General features: G+C 30.3%; 1 protein-coding gene across 4 annotated transcripts in view; it reads right to left on the reverse strand.

Moving 5' to 3' along the window:
- LOC124360133 (triokinase/FMN cyclase-like) overlaps positions 1-15,199 on the reverse strand; it is a 38,626-nt gene that overhangs the window by 16,137 nt on the left and 7,290 nt on the right. The window contains exons 1-2 of one of the 4 annotated variants that reach the window (XM_046813481.1): positions 9,402-9,625; positions 1,063-1,189 (exon numbers count right to left, since the gene is read on the reverse strand). In XM_046813481.1, coding sequence (XP_046669437.1) covers positions 1,063-1,189; positions 9,402-9,511 — 237 coding nt within the window. In that variant the 5' untranslated portion in view covers positions 9,512-9,625. Of the gene's footprint in view, positions 1-1,062; positions 1,190-6,698; positions 7,025-7,232; positions 7,348-9,401; positions 9,626-15,199 lie in introns of those variants that run through there. The other 3 variants (XM_046813483.1, XM_046813482.1, XM_046813484.1) reach the window with 3 other exon arrangements.

Genomic DNA, 15,199 nt, shown 5'->3' on the forward strand with positions numbered 1-15,199 from the left:
GCGCAGTTGCACGCACTAGTCTCCCACGACTCTTGCGTTATTTTGGTGTATCTATTTGTTACATTTTCCTGTGTTGTCCTCATTTGAGCTAATAGGTTAAACCTGTAAACAGTTCGTTGATTATTTCCAGTGCGGTTAGTACAGTACAGTACAATTGTTTTGTTTCGTCAAGTGCTGTGTACTGTAGGTTGGTTTATCCGGTCGAATCGTTATCCGGCCAGGGGCTCGGTCCCGTGGTGGCCGGATATGAGGGGTTCTACTGTAGATACATATTCTCTTGATATCTTTTCAGTTTTAATTGGAACTAGCTTACCAGTGGGTGGGGGGAGAATGAATGTGATTGAAGAGCACCACACTGAAGAGATGGAATTTCAGTGGTGTATTTTAAACAAGTTGGATTGCTACTGCATGTTTTTTTATTTAGTGGGCTTTTGGGGGTGTTTTATCTCCCCCCCCCCTTAGTTATGCCACTGTAACAAATAATATTGTTCATGAATAAGTGATTTTCGAAATTACAGTAAAATCATTCCTAGAAGAAAACTTCTCCAATAGTTAGATACTTTAAAAGAAAAAGAAAAAGTAATAGTAAGTATCTCTGAGTTAGAGATAGCGTAAGTTCAAATCCTGTCCTTTACTGAAGCACTATTATCAGTACCATCAGACCTTGTACTGTACCAACTCTCCCCCATATTGTTTTGTTTGATAAGATCGCCGCACAGGCCAATAGCTCATGAGGACCACCAGAATAAGGCTTAAAAAAGAATAGGCCTCTTCTTTTTTGTAAAACAAAAAATATATATATAAATCTGAAAATTTCCTTAACTTTGCCTTAAATAAAGCGTTTAAGGCAAAATTAGTGTATTTTAAGCCCACACAAATTTTCCATCAAATCAACAGTGTGGAATGTTTTAATACAAAAGACAATTTTTATTCTTCCACATTTAATTTAATATATTTCCACTTTGAAATAAATTAAATTTGGAATAAAATTTTAAATCATCCATTGTCAATAACAAACTTTAAACAGAATTTAAAAGAATTAGAAAATAGCACTCAGTTTACCTGGGCATGGAATATTACTCTTGACTTTATATCCACAGAAAGTCCAGGATACGTTGCTTGTACACCATTTAACATGTCATCTACACAAGTCTCTGGTGTTATGATAAATTGTTTGTGCTGAGCCATTCTGAAACATCATAAAAAATTGTTTTGTCTTCGCATAATATACTTTATGAGTGAATACAAAGTGAAACAACTAATTGTATGTAGTCGAGGGTGATGTGTATATAAAAATGTTTATACAACAGAAAAATATTTGTAAAAAACACAGAAACGTTAATAATGTGTAACTTAATACAATTCCCAGAACATGTATTTTTTCACCTCTGAACCCTCATAAATACATTACAACCATATATCTTCCATAAAACCACTACATTGATAAAACAGTTTCAAGGTTTCTATATTTTGTTTTTGTTTTGAAGAGTAAGTATTCTGTCACTTTTTTCACATTACTTTGCTTTCTGTTCACTGTGTTAAACTATCACTAAATTTAAAAACACACAGCATAAATTTAATATAGTACCAAATAATCCTGGAAAATATAGGAGTCTAACTTTAACCATGAGTATAGAAATTATTGTGATTTCTCCCATTTTAAAGATTTTACAAATTGATTTAACATTGTACACAAGAAGAACATTATTCAAAATTAATATATCTATTATTGAAATATTTTTTCTCATGAATAATGTGAATATCATGAGAAAACTCTCTGGACAAGACTCTTTGTCAAATTTGTTTTATTTTTCTATCTTATTATGCAATACAAAGTCTTTGATATTGTGTTGTAATTACAATAACTAATGAAGCTTGAAATTTAAGTATTTAAGATGTTTTTTTTAATTAGTCTCTTTTTTAGGATATTAAAGGAAATAATCAATTTATGTATACTTTCAATTTTTATTCTTGTTTTATATATGTATATATTTGAGTTAAAAATCAAATCAATCTATGCTTGATTAATTTACCATCTACCAAATTTAAAATGTCTATCAAAGGACAGGAATATGCCAGAACACATTGCATAATAGACTTCGATGAAGTTGCATGCAAACTTAAGATACACAGACAGACAATCATACAAAGAAAAGTCTTTAATAATAACTTTTGGGAAGGCAGAAAATTGTGCCAACTACTGAGTAATAAGCTTCAATGATGCTCAGCCAAATACCTGGAAGAACAGGCACCATTAAAATCATTCTTTTCCATATAGAAATGAAATTTCTTGCAAAATTTAAAGTCTACCGATCAAATGTTTCTTAAAAATATAATCTAATTGTTTTAGAATGTCACATAATTGTACTGTTTGCTTACAAATTTATTCTGAAACTTTTTTGTTGCCATCATGCAAAGTTTCAAGTCAATTCATTCTCGAGACTTTTCCAGCCGGTTGAGTGATAGTATTTGCTAATGCTCAGCCAACCAAAATAATATTCATCTGGAAGTTGCTTATAGAGTATCAGTACTTACAAAAATTCCTTATTCTCAAATGGAGCTACTATCCAAATTACTCTTAATAACTATTTATTAATGTATATGTTTATTTATTTTAAAATGCATAAATTTGAAATTAATTTTGTTGATTATGCATTTTAGTTAAGGGTGTTATGTGTTAAAAGTAATTATTATTGATATACATATTTAGTTATGATGATTGTTGTTACTTTCGTAACAATCTAACAAATGTAATGTGCAAATAAATAATTGACTTGAATACTCATTGTGATAATTGAACAATGACCCTCAAGCAGTATTCCTCACAAAGATTCAAGTGAATTCCAAAACAGCCAGAGACTCAATCATCCAGCATGTCACTTTAAAATACTCACAAAAACCACAGAGCAGAATCTTATGATTACTGAAGATGATGCTCTCATACTAAACACAGCGATTGGCTAAACAAGTCAAGGCTCTGTTCATTATTAATAGATTAGCAAGATAAAAATTAGAGAGGCTCTTTTCCATCATATATCAGTCAAAATAGGCAGAGAGAGACCTCATGGTTTCAGTTGACCTCAGATTCAGTCTGAGCTAAAAAATTAACTTTAATGATTATTGAAGCAAAACAAGACATATTAAATAAGTTATCCCCTTAATGCAATATCTAGACATTTATGCCAAGATTCAAGTTACAATACTGTTTATTGCTGTACCCAGTCTAAGTTGGATTGGTAGGTACAGACCAACCAAAAATTGTACGCTCCTAATAGTACTAAATAAATAATATGTTTTTACTGTAAAACAAAATTTAATTTTGTTACAAATTCATTAACAATTATTACTTAACACTTTCAGCCCTAGATGTCTATGTTAGTCTGCAGTAAGTGAAAACATCAATGTCATGTGGGGCAGCGATAAAAACTGAAAGAAAAATCTGATTGGTTTATAGTACAAATTACATTTATATTTCTTTTGAAATCAAAATTTAATATTCAAAGTTTATATACTTTTACGAAATTCAGTACTCAAAGTGATATATTTTCTGATAGTGTGATTCCTAAAACATTTATCCTATACAAAATGGTGGCCGTTTAAAGGTTCAATATTTATATTATTTCAACAGTCACTATCATGTAATGAATAATAGGTTTTGAAGAATGACTTGATGCAATATGTTCTAATAACAAATAACTCTAAAATGATATCCACATTGACCCAGGATTGCATTCAAGATTTCAAGACACTCCCCACACGCCATCCCTCCAATGTAAACATGTTATGGTTATTCAGATAAGGTAGTTCAGATAACCCATAAGAAATTGTAAATGTTTGTACATTTTATCTGCTAAGGTTAAAGAAATATTAAGGTGTTTCCACACATTTTAAACACTCTATTCAGGTTATATTGTTTGCAATAAAACATGTCCAGACAGTTAAAACTTGTGCAATTAACAATTAAATCAAAATAAAGCAATAAAGAACGATATGTAAACACTTTTTATGCATGTATAATATATTTTTATTAATGACTTAAATCACTAAAAACCCCGAGCATTCTATTGAAAGATATGAAAACCGGGGTCTTCATATGAGCTCTTACACAGCACTAAACATAGCTTATCAGTACTGTCACTTAAATGACTTAGTGGTCAACATGACCAAGACTAAGCAAATGGCATTCGGTAGAAGAAAGGATGAAGTTGCAGCATTGCCAGAGGTTGACATAGAATCACACACAAAATTCCTTGGACTGACAATAGATGAAACTCTCTCATGGACTCACCACGTTGATAACTTGTGCAAGAAGTTAAACACCGGCCTCTTTGTCACCAAAAGAATTCACCACATCAGCGACATAAACACAGCAAAAACAGCTTATTATGCCCTTTTTGAATCCCACCTCAGATACGGAATTGCTGTATGGGGAGGCACAACTGTTACCAACTTACAAAGAGTTCTTGTTGCTCAGAAAAAAGTTATAAGAGCTCTCAAGGGTCTGGGGCCCAGGGACAGCTGTCGTGAGGGCTTCAAAGATCTTGGAATCATGACGGTTGTGGCTCTATACATACAGGAAGTGGTCCTTTTCGCCGATAGGAATGAACTCCCTCGAGGAACAGATGTACACCACCATAACACTCGACATGCTGGTAACTACATCCTGCCAGCGCACCATCTGTCACTGTATGGAAAGAAGCCATCTTACATGGGACGAAAGCTGTTCAATGCTCTACCAGTCGACATCAAGGCTCAGAAGGGGAAGAATTTGAAGACATCACTGAACAGATGGATGGTGACCAGACCTTTCTACACCTTGGAAGAATTTCTACAACCGAAATGAATGATGTATTGTACCCTTACTTTATCCATAACCATTGTAACTTTTGACGCCATTACACTTCTCAATGAAATTGTAAATAAAGAGATTTTGACTTTGACTTTGGGTCAGTACTCAAAGTGTTAAAATTATTATTACTGTATTTATTATTATTTTCTTCCTTTCATGTTTCCACCCCTCCTTATCTGTGTGCTTGCTGCCCTCCATGTAGCTAACGCTCTATACACTTGCACGATATGAAAACCAGTTAGAAATGTGAATCAAACAACTATGTTATAATTTTTTTTGTTTTTGACATATTAAATACTTCAAGTGTTTACCCAACAAAGCAAAATTTTAAAAAAACTCTGATAGTTTTGATTCAAATTGTATTATATATATATATACACATGGCACATTAATAAAGCTATAAAAATAATATTGTAGACACAGAATTAATATATTTTTAATTTGAGAAATTTCCAGTATAATGTACTACAATCACTAGATAACTAGAGCTCCATCCTGACAATTTTGCATTTGAGCTCTCAGCTCATCACTATGTTTCTTTAAATCTTTTTCATAAAACCTAAGTTGGCACCTAATGTGGTAATTGAATAAGATTATATTATCATCTTTAAATTTTTTCATACTGAGATGTTATTTAAAAGAACAGAATAATCATTGGAAAAGTCTTTTAAGTGCTGGAAAGGCATTTTAGAGAATCATTGAGGAAGTTACAGGTACATTGTACGCCTGTCAGTAATGCCAAGTTGGTCTGTTATTGATTGTGTTAGTAGATAATGGTCGGTAGTGATGGCCGAAGGCATTCGTGATCAGGCCTTCTAGAATATTTATCCATTACCATAAGTGAGATAATATTCCAGAAGACTTGTTCATGAATGCCAACGGGTACCTTACATTGCTACCCCCACAAGAACATCACGCATGTTCGCTCTGTAGCCATTAGGGATTAGGCTATCGCGGCCATTATGATGTCAGTGCGTTTTCTTTTTTCCGTTCAGTGGCTATCAAAGCGTGCAAGTGAGAGGTTACTATCGCTCCTTGTTGAAATGACTATTTCTCTTGAAGGGCTATGAATGTATGTTTTGCATGTTTTTTATCTTCACTTTAAAAAAATTTAAGCATGTTTTTTATCTTCACTTTTTAAAAAATTACGTAACTTAAACAGATTTGTAATGCAAATTTTTGTGAAAGACGTAGAAATCATTAATTGACGTTTTAAAGGATAAATTGAATTTAACAATGTCAAACGAAAAAAAAAATATAAGTACAGCGAGATATGGTACAATAGATGCCGTGTTTACAAGATATTTAGCAAGATTCGGATCCAGAATCTACAATTGTCATAATTGTTCATAATTTCATTTTGAAGAAAAAAGTAGATTGTAGTGAAAATTATACTGAATAATATATAGAATAATATATAAAAAATAATATTATGTATATAAAATGTATTATTGTCGGTAATCCTTGTAAAAAAATGTAAAATGTATAAAATATATAAATATGTATAAAATTAATAGAAAATAACCATTTAATAATTATGAAAGATACTTTTTCCATATATATATTATATAATTTCAATAAATATTGAATCACAAAATATATATATATATATATATATATATATATATATGAAAAAGAAAACATAAAACACTTTTTTATATTCATAAAAACACTGCCCGTTATAAGAAATAGTCACTTCTGTCCGTCAGTCCCGTGACAGCCTTTCCATTTTTTATATTATTTACAGTTTAGTATAAGCGACATCTCAGAACAAAAATATATAAATGTTATTTATTATATAATTGTATCTTACAAAATTATCTATTTTATTATTTAAATGTTCAGTTACCTGGAAATCAGTAATATTTGCACATTCTCAAAACGTCTGTTTACTGACAGCAGATTATATTAAATATAACATCAAACTTCCACACACCACTCTTGAACATAACCTAACATTTATGTTGTTTTGAGCTATTTTAGCTGTTTGTTATTTTACAAGTGCAAATACTTAATTTTTTATTTATCACACCTTACGATAAGAACATGAAAAATATAAAATGTTCTCTAATAGATACATTTCTGTTTTGAGTATCTAAATCTAGATTAATGCAAACTAAAATTTTGATTCATTAAAGTAATCCATCATAATGTTTGATATGCATATAGCATATGTTAAATTTAAAAAAAAAACACAATTATAAGTGTAAACATATACTACAATAACACATTTTATTCCTGACTGTTAATTGGGATCACATATAAATATCTTTAACTAACAAATGTACAATGTTTTAGTCATATGAATTCAATATACTAAAACAGATGCAACACTAGTGTGACATATTTAATAAACTGTAATTTACAAAGTAAGCTAGAATACCTGTATTGTGTATATTATGACAAATACTAACAAACAACTGGCTATGGCCAGCCAAGGTCACAGCTATGCCTTGATAAGTGGAACAGTCAATGGTATCAGTTCCAGGCTTCTAATTGGTTTGTACTGTACACTACTTAGTGAATTCCAAATTGGTTTAGCCAATGAGGATAGAGAAAACTTAGTATAATAAATAAACCTCATGGAAAACAAAGTAATGCATACAAACAGTTAAAAAAAATAGTGTATTACATCTGAGAAAATGTTGATAACTAAAATTAAAATATATAAAATTAAATACATTGGAAATTATAAGTTGTTATGTGCAGATTATTGCAATTATCATGTGTTTCAGTACTGAATACAAAGATAAAGTCAGTTAAAATGTAAATAACTCATTATATTTTAATTTTAGAGACTACTTCAGAGAATTATAACTTCCTATAAATTTTAGTTTATAAAGTAAATATAATGATAACTTGTTTAATATAGTTTTCTTTGCTTTATTAAGCATATCTGTTTTGGAACTAACAAGTAAAAAAATATTTGTTTTCTAAAATGTATGTTTCAATCAATTTATTGTTTTAAGACTTTTTACAAGTATTAACAACGTCAGTATTGCAGCACAACGCCAAGTCTAGATATGCTTATAGATATAGATATACTATAAGTTAAATTACAGATAAACTATTACATTTTAAATTCAAATTTTTTTATAATTTGATAATTTTTGTACGTTAATGTGTGAAAATAGTTGTTAAAATAACGCCATCAATTGGTTAATATAAATTACTTCAATTAAATGACAATTAAAACACGTAAAACAATGGAATTAATCAACAAAACTAAAATTCAACAATTAATAAAATATTTATAAATAAACTAACAAAACAACAAATAAATAACAACAAGCGGTTATAGCGGTTAAAACTCATTTAAAATAACAAGAAAAACAACATCAAATCAACACACAACATCAAAGAGTAAAGAATTCTCAAAATGCAATTGGACTAACTCCAAAATAACTCCTGATGGCTGTAAAAAGGATTCAAATTCAAATTCAGTGAACTATTCTTTTACATGAACTATCATCTATTATATGCATTGCCTAGGCCTAGTAACAAGTATCTATCCAATTACAGCATAATAATCACTGATGTCATATGGGCTGATATTAATCAATAGCTTCTTTACACTTTAATCTTGAAACAATTAATTTCAAGAGATTTAAGATGAGAAGGAAGAGAGTAGTAGAGTTTAATGCCTGTTTCAGCAAAACAATTTAAAGTAGTTTTAAGACTACATTGAGATATTCTAAGAGAATTTGAGTTTCTAGTCATATGGTTATGTACAGATCTATTTGTAGGTATGGCATGTAAATTTCTTTTTATATACAATAGGCAATCTAAAATATAAAGTGCAGGTACTGTAAGAATACCATACTTTTTAAATAAAGGTTTACAGTGAGTCCTTATGTTTACATTAGCTATAATCTTAATAGCACGTTTTTGTAAAATTAATAATTTTTTTGTGTTACAATCATTGCCCCATACAATAATTCCATAAGATAAGAAACTATGAAGGTATGCATAGTAGACAGTAATGAGGATGTTTGTAGTTACAATATATCTTAGCCTAATTAATATAAAAATACCCTTAGACACTTTATTGCATAACATTTCAATGTGCCTATCCCATTTGATGTTACTTTGAAGAATAACTCCTAAGAATTTCACATAGTCAACGTTCTGTTGTCTAGACGGTTTTAAACAAAATTCTAGAGTCTGGGTTTTATCTGTATCAAGACAGAGTGAATTGGCAGCTGACCAGTCTTCGATAGTGTCACTAATATTAGAAAGAACATCTTTAGCAAATAAAATATTATTACATTTAACTTGTACAGCTAGGTCATCAGCAAACATATAAGAGCTCGCATGGTTAGTAGTAATACAACCAGGTAAATCATTTATGTAAGTGATGAAAAATACTGGGCCCAGGATTGAGCCCTGTGGGACACCAGTTCTTACATTTAAGTATTGTGAAAAATGGCCTAAATAATAAACTGCTTGTAGCCTTTCAGACAAGTAAGACCTTACAAACTTATTGTATTGTTTCAGTTTATAGCACCATATTGTTATTAAAGTTTTCAAAAAAATAAAAGTATTTTATTACCGGAAGGTATTAGGTAAGGGCCGGAAAGAGATACCTGGAATACCGTGATTTAGGATCATGGCAGAAACATTGTAGTGTACATAACTGGCCTGAGATTCAAAATTAATCATCAAAGGTTTAACATAATGTATTAAAAGTTTACATCACATTTTTAAATATACTTGAATCAAATGGCAATCTAAATATGATTTCTTTCCAGAGTCACATAGTAAAATAATAGTGTTACTAAATCAACTCGTCAGTTATATACTGAGGAATAAATAGATAGACTTATCTCAATTCTAGCTATCTAATTGCTGTGACCTTAAAGTTATCTGGTAAGATAGATTCATCTTCAAGAAATGAGTTGCTTTATTTTGAACAAACGCTTCCTGGAAAGTGAATCAAGAAAATGTTCTAAATGTGTTTAACCCTTAAGTACTGGCATGGTTATATAATGACACCATTACTGCCAGACTCCTTTTTTAGTAAATGTTTAATAAACATACCAAAATACTTTGTTCAATATTATTATTGTTTTATAATAATGTTCGCTGTATTAAATTATTACATGAATGCTTGAAGTATTTTTACCAGATTTTTTATATATTTTACATGCATTCTTTCCAATCCTTAAAAGTTTTCGTAAAAAAGTAACAGTTTTGAATAAATTGGTTAAGCAAAAATGAAAATACCATGCAACATTCTTAAAGTTGTAAAAATGAAAAGTAACATTGAGAGTGTATTTTCAATGTTTTATTTTGGTTTATAATAGTACATTTATTATTTTGCTTACATAAAATTACCTAAATTTTGGAAACTTAAAATATGCTTTTTTTACACAAAGAATAACACACACATATATTTTGTATACATTTTTTTATTTACCAAATTCCTTGCTTATAATTAAGAGCAATATTTAAAATATTAATGAATTGCTTATGCAGAAAATTATAAAATTAGTCCTTATTCTGATTCAGCTTCGGGTTTCAAGCATTCTTCAAAAACAATATTTTAAGTGCTTTATCCTTATTGGTTTACTACAATTTGCAAAGGAAGTACTTGTTTTTATATTCCTGTTCCTTGAATACACTAAGCATTGAACTTTCTTTTTTTCACATTTGCTTTCTTGCTGTCCTTCCTCCAATTGAACTTGTGCAATCTTCTTTGCAGACTGCCGTATATATTTCAGATTATGAGCAATGACAGGTTGTCTCACGGCTTATGGTTTTAACATTGCAAATTCAATTTCCTTCCTCCTTGTCATCTGTAGTAGAATTAGTGTCATGGTTAGAAGCATTGATATCGTCCTCTTCATCATGATTGATTCCAGCTCAAAATGAAAATTTTCAACTTAATTGCATATTTTTAGAAATATTGCCTAATTCTGGCTTAATTTCTTCTCTTTTCAATCCATTATCAAAACTGTAAACTCTAAATACGACAGCAAATAAATCAAGAAAATCACTTTACAATGATAATTAATTACATGGAGAAGATCAACAGCAACAAAACACATATACCGGTACGGGTACGGGGATCTAACAATACCACATGGCATTTTGAATCCTCTTTTCACTGCAGCAAAGTGACGTGAACTGACGAAAACCACTTTTAACAGATCACGTATGAGTTAACTTGGAACTACTGATAAGCACAGCATTGCAGCTAAACCCTTCCAGTTGTTGTCTCTAGATTTAACACGGCGGGGGTCTGAAAACACCCCATGCCAGTACTTGAGGGTTAATTGGCTTTGATTGTAATTTATAAACAAGGCAATTGATCAATAGATTGTAATACAATAATAACAATTTGCGAGAGAGAACATAACAACCTTATGTTTGGACAGTGACAATCATCCGTAATTTTTAGAAAATAGAGTGAATTATTTTCAGATTATACTAATTATATATACTTACTGTGACATAGCCTATTTATAAAATATAGGAGTTTTAAAAATATTGAATAAACTATACAAATCTTGTAAGTTCAAAGGCTAATATACCTCTCCTAAACATGTAAAATATAAATAAAAATCAACATTCAGGTGAAAATTCAACAGATATGCAAATAAAATTAATTGTAACTGAGAAACTGAAAATATATAATCTGCTATTAAATAAATGTAGAAAAGTATTAAAGGACGATTTTCTATAACGAATGATTATGGATAGAGAGGCCACCATAGCATTATCAAAAGACGAGCAAGAGGAGTCAGGGTGGTCACATTTTTCACTAATATTTAATCAATACTATGACATGGTCAGAAGTTAATCATGCTTTTGCAGTAGAAGAGTTTTTTGACGTGACAACGTCTTAAATTAGGTTGCGGCTCGGAGTCACTCATGAAAAAGTGTAACGCCCGGTAACGTTACGATGCCCGTCCAGTGGGTCCGCCGCACGGGATAAAGCAGATAACTGTGGGTCCGCCGCACGGGATAAAGCAGATAACTATGTTTATTCGTGAAAATGTGGAGTGCTTAGATTCGTCATTTACAACAACTACAACAATAAAGGTAAATAATTGTACACTGATATTTCATTATCGTAAACTATGATTGATTGATAAATTGTTAGATTGACACAAAAGTTGAGAAACTGAGTTTATAGGTTATGTCATACTATTGACAAATGTTGATAGTGTTAAGTAAATTATTAGTTTAAATCACTCTGCAATCAATCGTAATTCAGTCGATTGAGAAGAAACAGCGCGTATTGCTAGTCAAACATTTAAAATAACAAATTATAACCTCTAACCTGTCATAACAGTGCGACCAAACAAACGAACTAAACCGACCAATCACCACGCGCGGAGTTAGAATTTAACTTTGTTTAGCAAGAATTTCAAATTCCAATTTTAGTAAATGTTTTATTCAACTTTACCATTTACAATAACAAATTTTAATTAATTTCAAATTATGTACAATGTTTTAGTAAACAAAATATATTTCTATAGTTAAAATTTGTGCAATTCTTATTTTCATTCAATTCCTTGTTCCTATTGTGCAATTTAATAATATTCATATCAATAAATATTATATTCTACCGAGAAAAAGACGTTGTCACGTAAAATCTTCGCCCGTAAAACCGACTTTACAGGCAACCATAATTTTTTTTTCAAAACTACAATTCTGTGATTTTGGTGCAAAGAACATTTTGTTTACGGTTAGAAATTCCGAAGAGAGATCTATAAATATTTAATATTTATTTAATATATAATATTTATTAGATTGTTAATAATGTTCAGTATTTATTACTCGATTTTGTACAGCCTATATGTTATTGCTTGTCCATTGACCCTTTATTTTAGTACCTGTTTTTTAATAATTTTATTTCCACTAGTTACTAATTGTTATCGTCGTAATCGATATGTATTTAATGCTGACAAGGCTGCGTAGTTATTACAGCTCCATTGTAACTTTTTTCAATACTTGTAAAAATACAATTATTTGAATTTGAATTTGTAGGATAAAGATGCAATTGCTGACATGCCAAAAGCTAAGACATAAGTTTGCAATCAAGAATAAAAAAGAACAAATTATGGCAATGGTCATCAGTCATACTTCACAACAGACCTGTATGTGAAATAAACAAATATGTACTTATTACTTAGAAATAGTTAGGAGACACAAATCTTTTTGTGTAACCATAAATGGTACACAATTTAAATGGAGCTTCAGCCTCCACTGATATGCCTCGATGAGCCTTAACGTTACGGCTTAAATTTTGACACTTAAAGAAGAGAACAGACAACAGGGCTAAAATGTAATGTTTCAGTGGAACCTTGATATATAGAACCTCAATATATCGGATTCCTTGATAAATTGATAAGTTTTGTTATTCCCTTGAATGTGTTGTTTACAGCTAATTTTATCTCAATATATCTAAGGTTTAATGTAAATAGCCTCAATGTATCAAATATTTGCCTATAATTTTACCTCCTGTTATCCTCTTTATATTTATTGAAGTTTCAGGTTACTAGCACAATGAACATAAATACAGTACCGTATTTTTCATGTTGAGACTTGAAACCTCCACCACCAAAACTCCTTTTTTTCTGTTGTCGCCAGTGGTGTATCACCCTCATTTTGATTTGGATGTTACTGTGATTCAAGCAAATTTTCAGTCAAGGTGAACTGTGCACGTTAGATTTTCAGTTGTGACAGTATTTTGTGTGAAAGTGCGATGGCAAAACAAAAATGATTATCTTACCGAGATAAAGATAAAGACTTATAAAAGCTGTGGATACCAAATATAAGAAAAAAGTGACATTGCACCTTTGCACTTGGTTTGGTATATCAGTGAATACTCTCGAACCTTTTCTCACTATTCATTTCCCGATAAAGTATTCATGATCAAGCCTACATTATTACTATTGATGTTGTGGACTTCTATATATCAAAGTCTGCTGATTTAATCTTAATATGATGAATAACAGAACAATTTTAAACCTCTATTTATTGAAGTCATTCCTAAACAACCTTGATATATCAAAACTTGTTATATTGAAGTTGTGTATTTCCACTTGTTTCAATATATCAAGGTTCCACTGTATAACAGTGACAAATCACCGAAACCATGTTATCCTTTCAAAGTTGAAAGACAATTAATAAATATATTAAACAAACATAATGCCTTCATGTACAATGTGTTTTGTTGTGCCTAATGGATCAGATTAAATTTGATGTGAATGTTTAAAAATAGACTTATTAAAATATAAGAAAATCCATTATAACCAACTGCGCTTTAAGTTCATCGGTATTTGGTAAAAACTTACTACAATTTACTTTACTACAAGCTATTGAAAAATGTTGTACAAAATGTCATCTTGCCCATTAGTACAAAATAAATTAAAATAAGTAACTTAATTGGTAAAGTTGAGCATTGTGAACAAAACCCACCACCATGTATTGGTAAACAGGCAAGATTTAAATATGGAAAATATTGTTATAGATAATGATGTATATTATATTTGCTACAGTATTCAAATTGGCAACTTACTTGAAATTAGATTTTTTTTTTATTATACACTTTTTATTAATTTATAAAACATTAGGAAATCAAACACAGACAAATGAAATATGCAGAACTACACAATACCTGCAGCAGAGGACAAATGGAAATGCTATCACAACAGATGGACCAACAAAGTGTCAGAATACCATATTTGAGGCATGTTCAGAAAGTGAAGATACACAGCTTTTCAAGGCCCGAGATAAATTGTAATGTCAATAGCTGGCAACATTGCTATGTAAAAGAGAAAAAGTTAGGTAGTTTAATTTGAACTCTACCACCAAAACTGTGTCCATAGTGTGTCTTAACAATGGAGCACATCTATTGAAATTGTTGCTAACTGGAGCAGCATGAAGAATTTTTCTGCAGAATTTTCGGTTCCATAAGTCATTTGGCAGTTAGAATTCATCATCAAATAATAAAACTTGATCTTTTTTAACATGTTCTTCATTAACATTTTCTGCTTGTAACATTTTCAAGCAGTATGTTCCACAACAGTTATTGGGAAGCTAAAAATCTTCAGCAAATAAAATTGATTCATTTCATTGTAAAAGTCCTTCATTTCAAGTTTTCTGCTTGTAACATGTTTCTGCTAATACATCATATTTCCATGAAAATCACTTGGAAGGTAAAACCTATCACCACCAAATAAAATTAGTTCATTTTATTGTAAATGTCCTTCTGCTATGAATTTGATCCTTTTACAATTTTCTGCTTCTACAGTATGTTTTAGACTATCATACTATATATCAATATATACTTATATTTTTGTGTACTTGCAATTTACTGTTTACTGCTATAATTGT

This window comes from Homalodisca vitripennis, chromosome 4, assembly GCF_021130785.1.
Source record: "Homalodisca vitripennis isolate AUS2020 chromosome 4, UT_GWSS_2.1, whole genome shotgun sequence".
NCBI lineage: Eukaryota > Metazoa > Arthropoda > Insecta > Hemiptera > Cicadellidae > Homalodisca > Homalodisca vitripennis.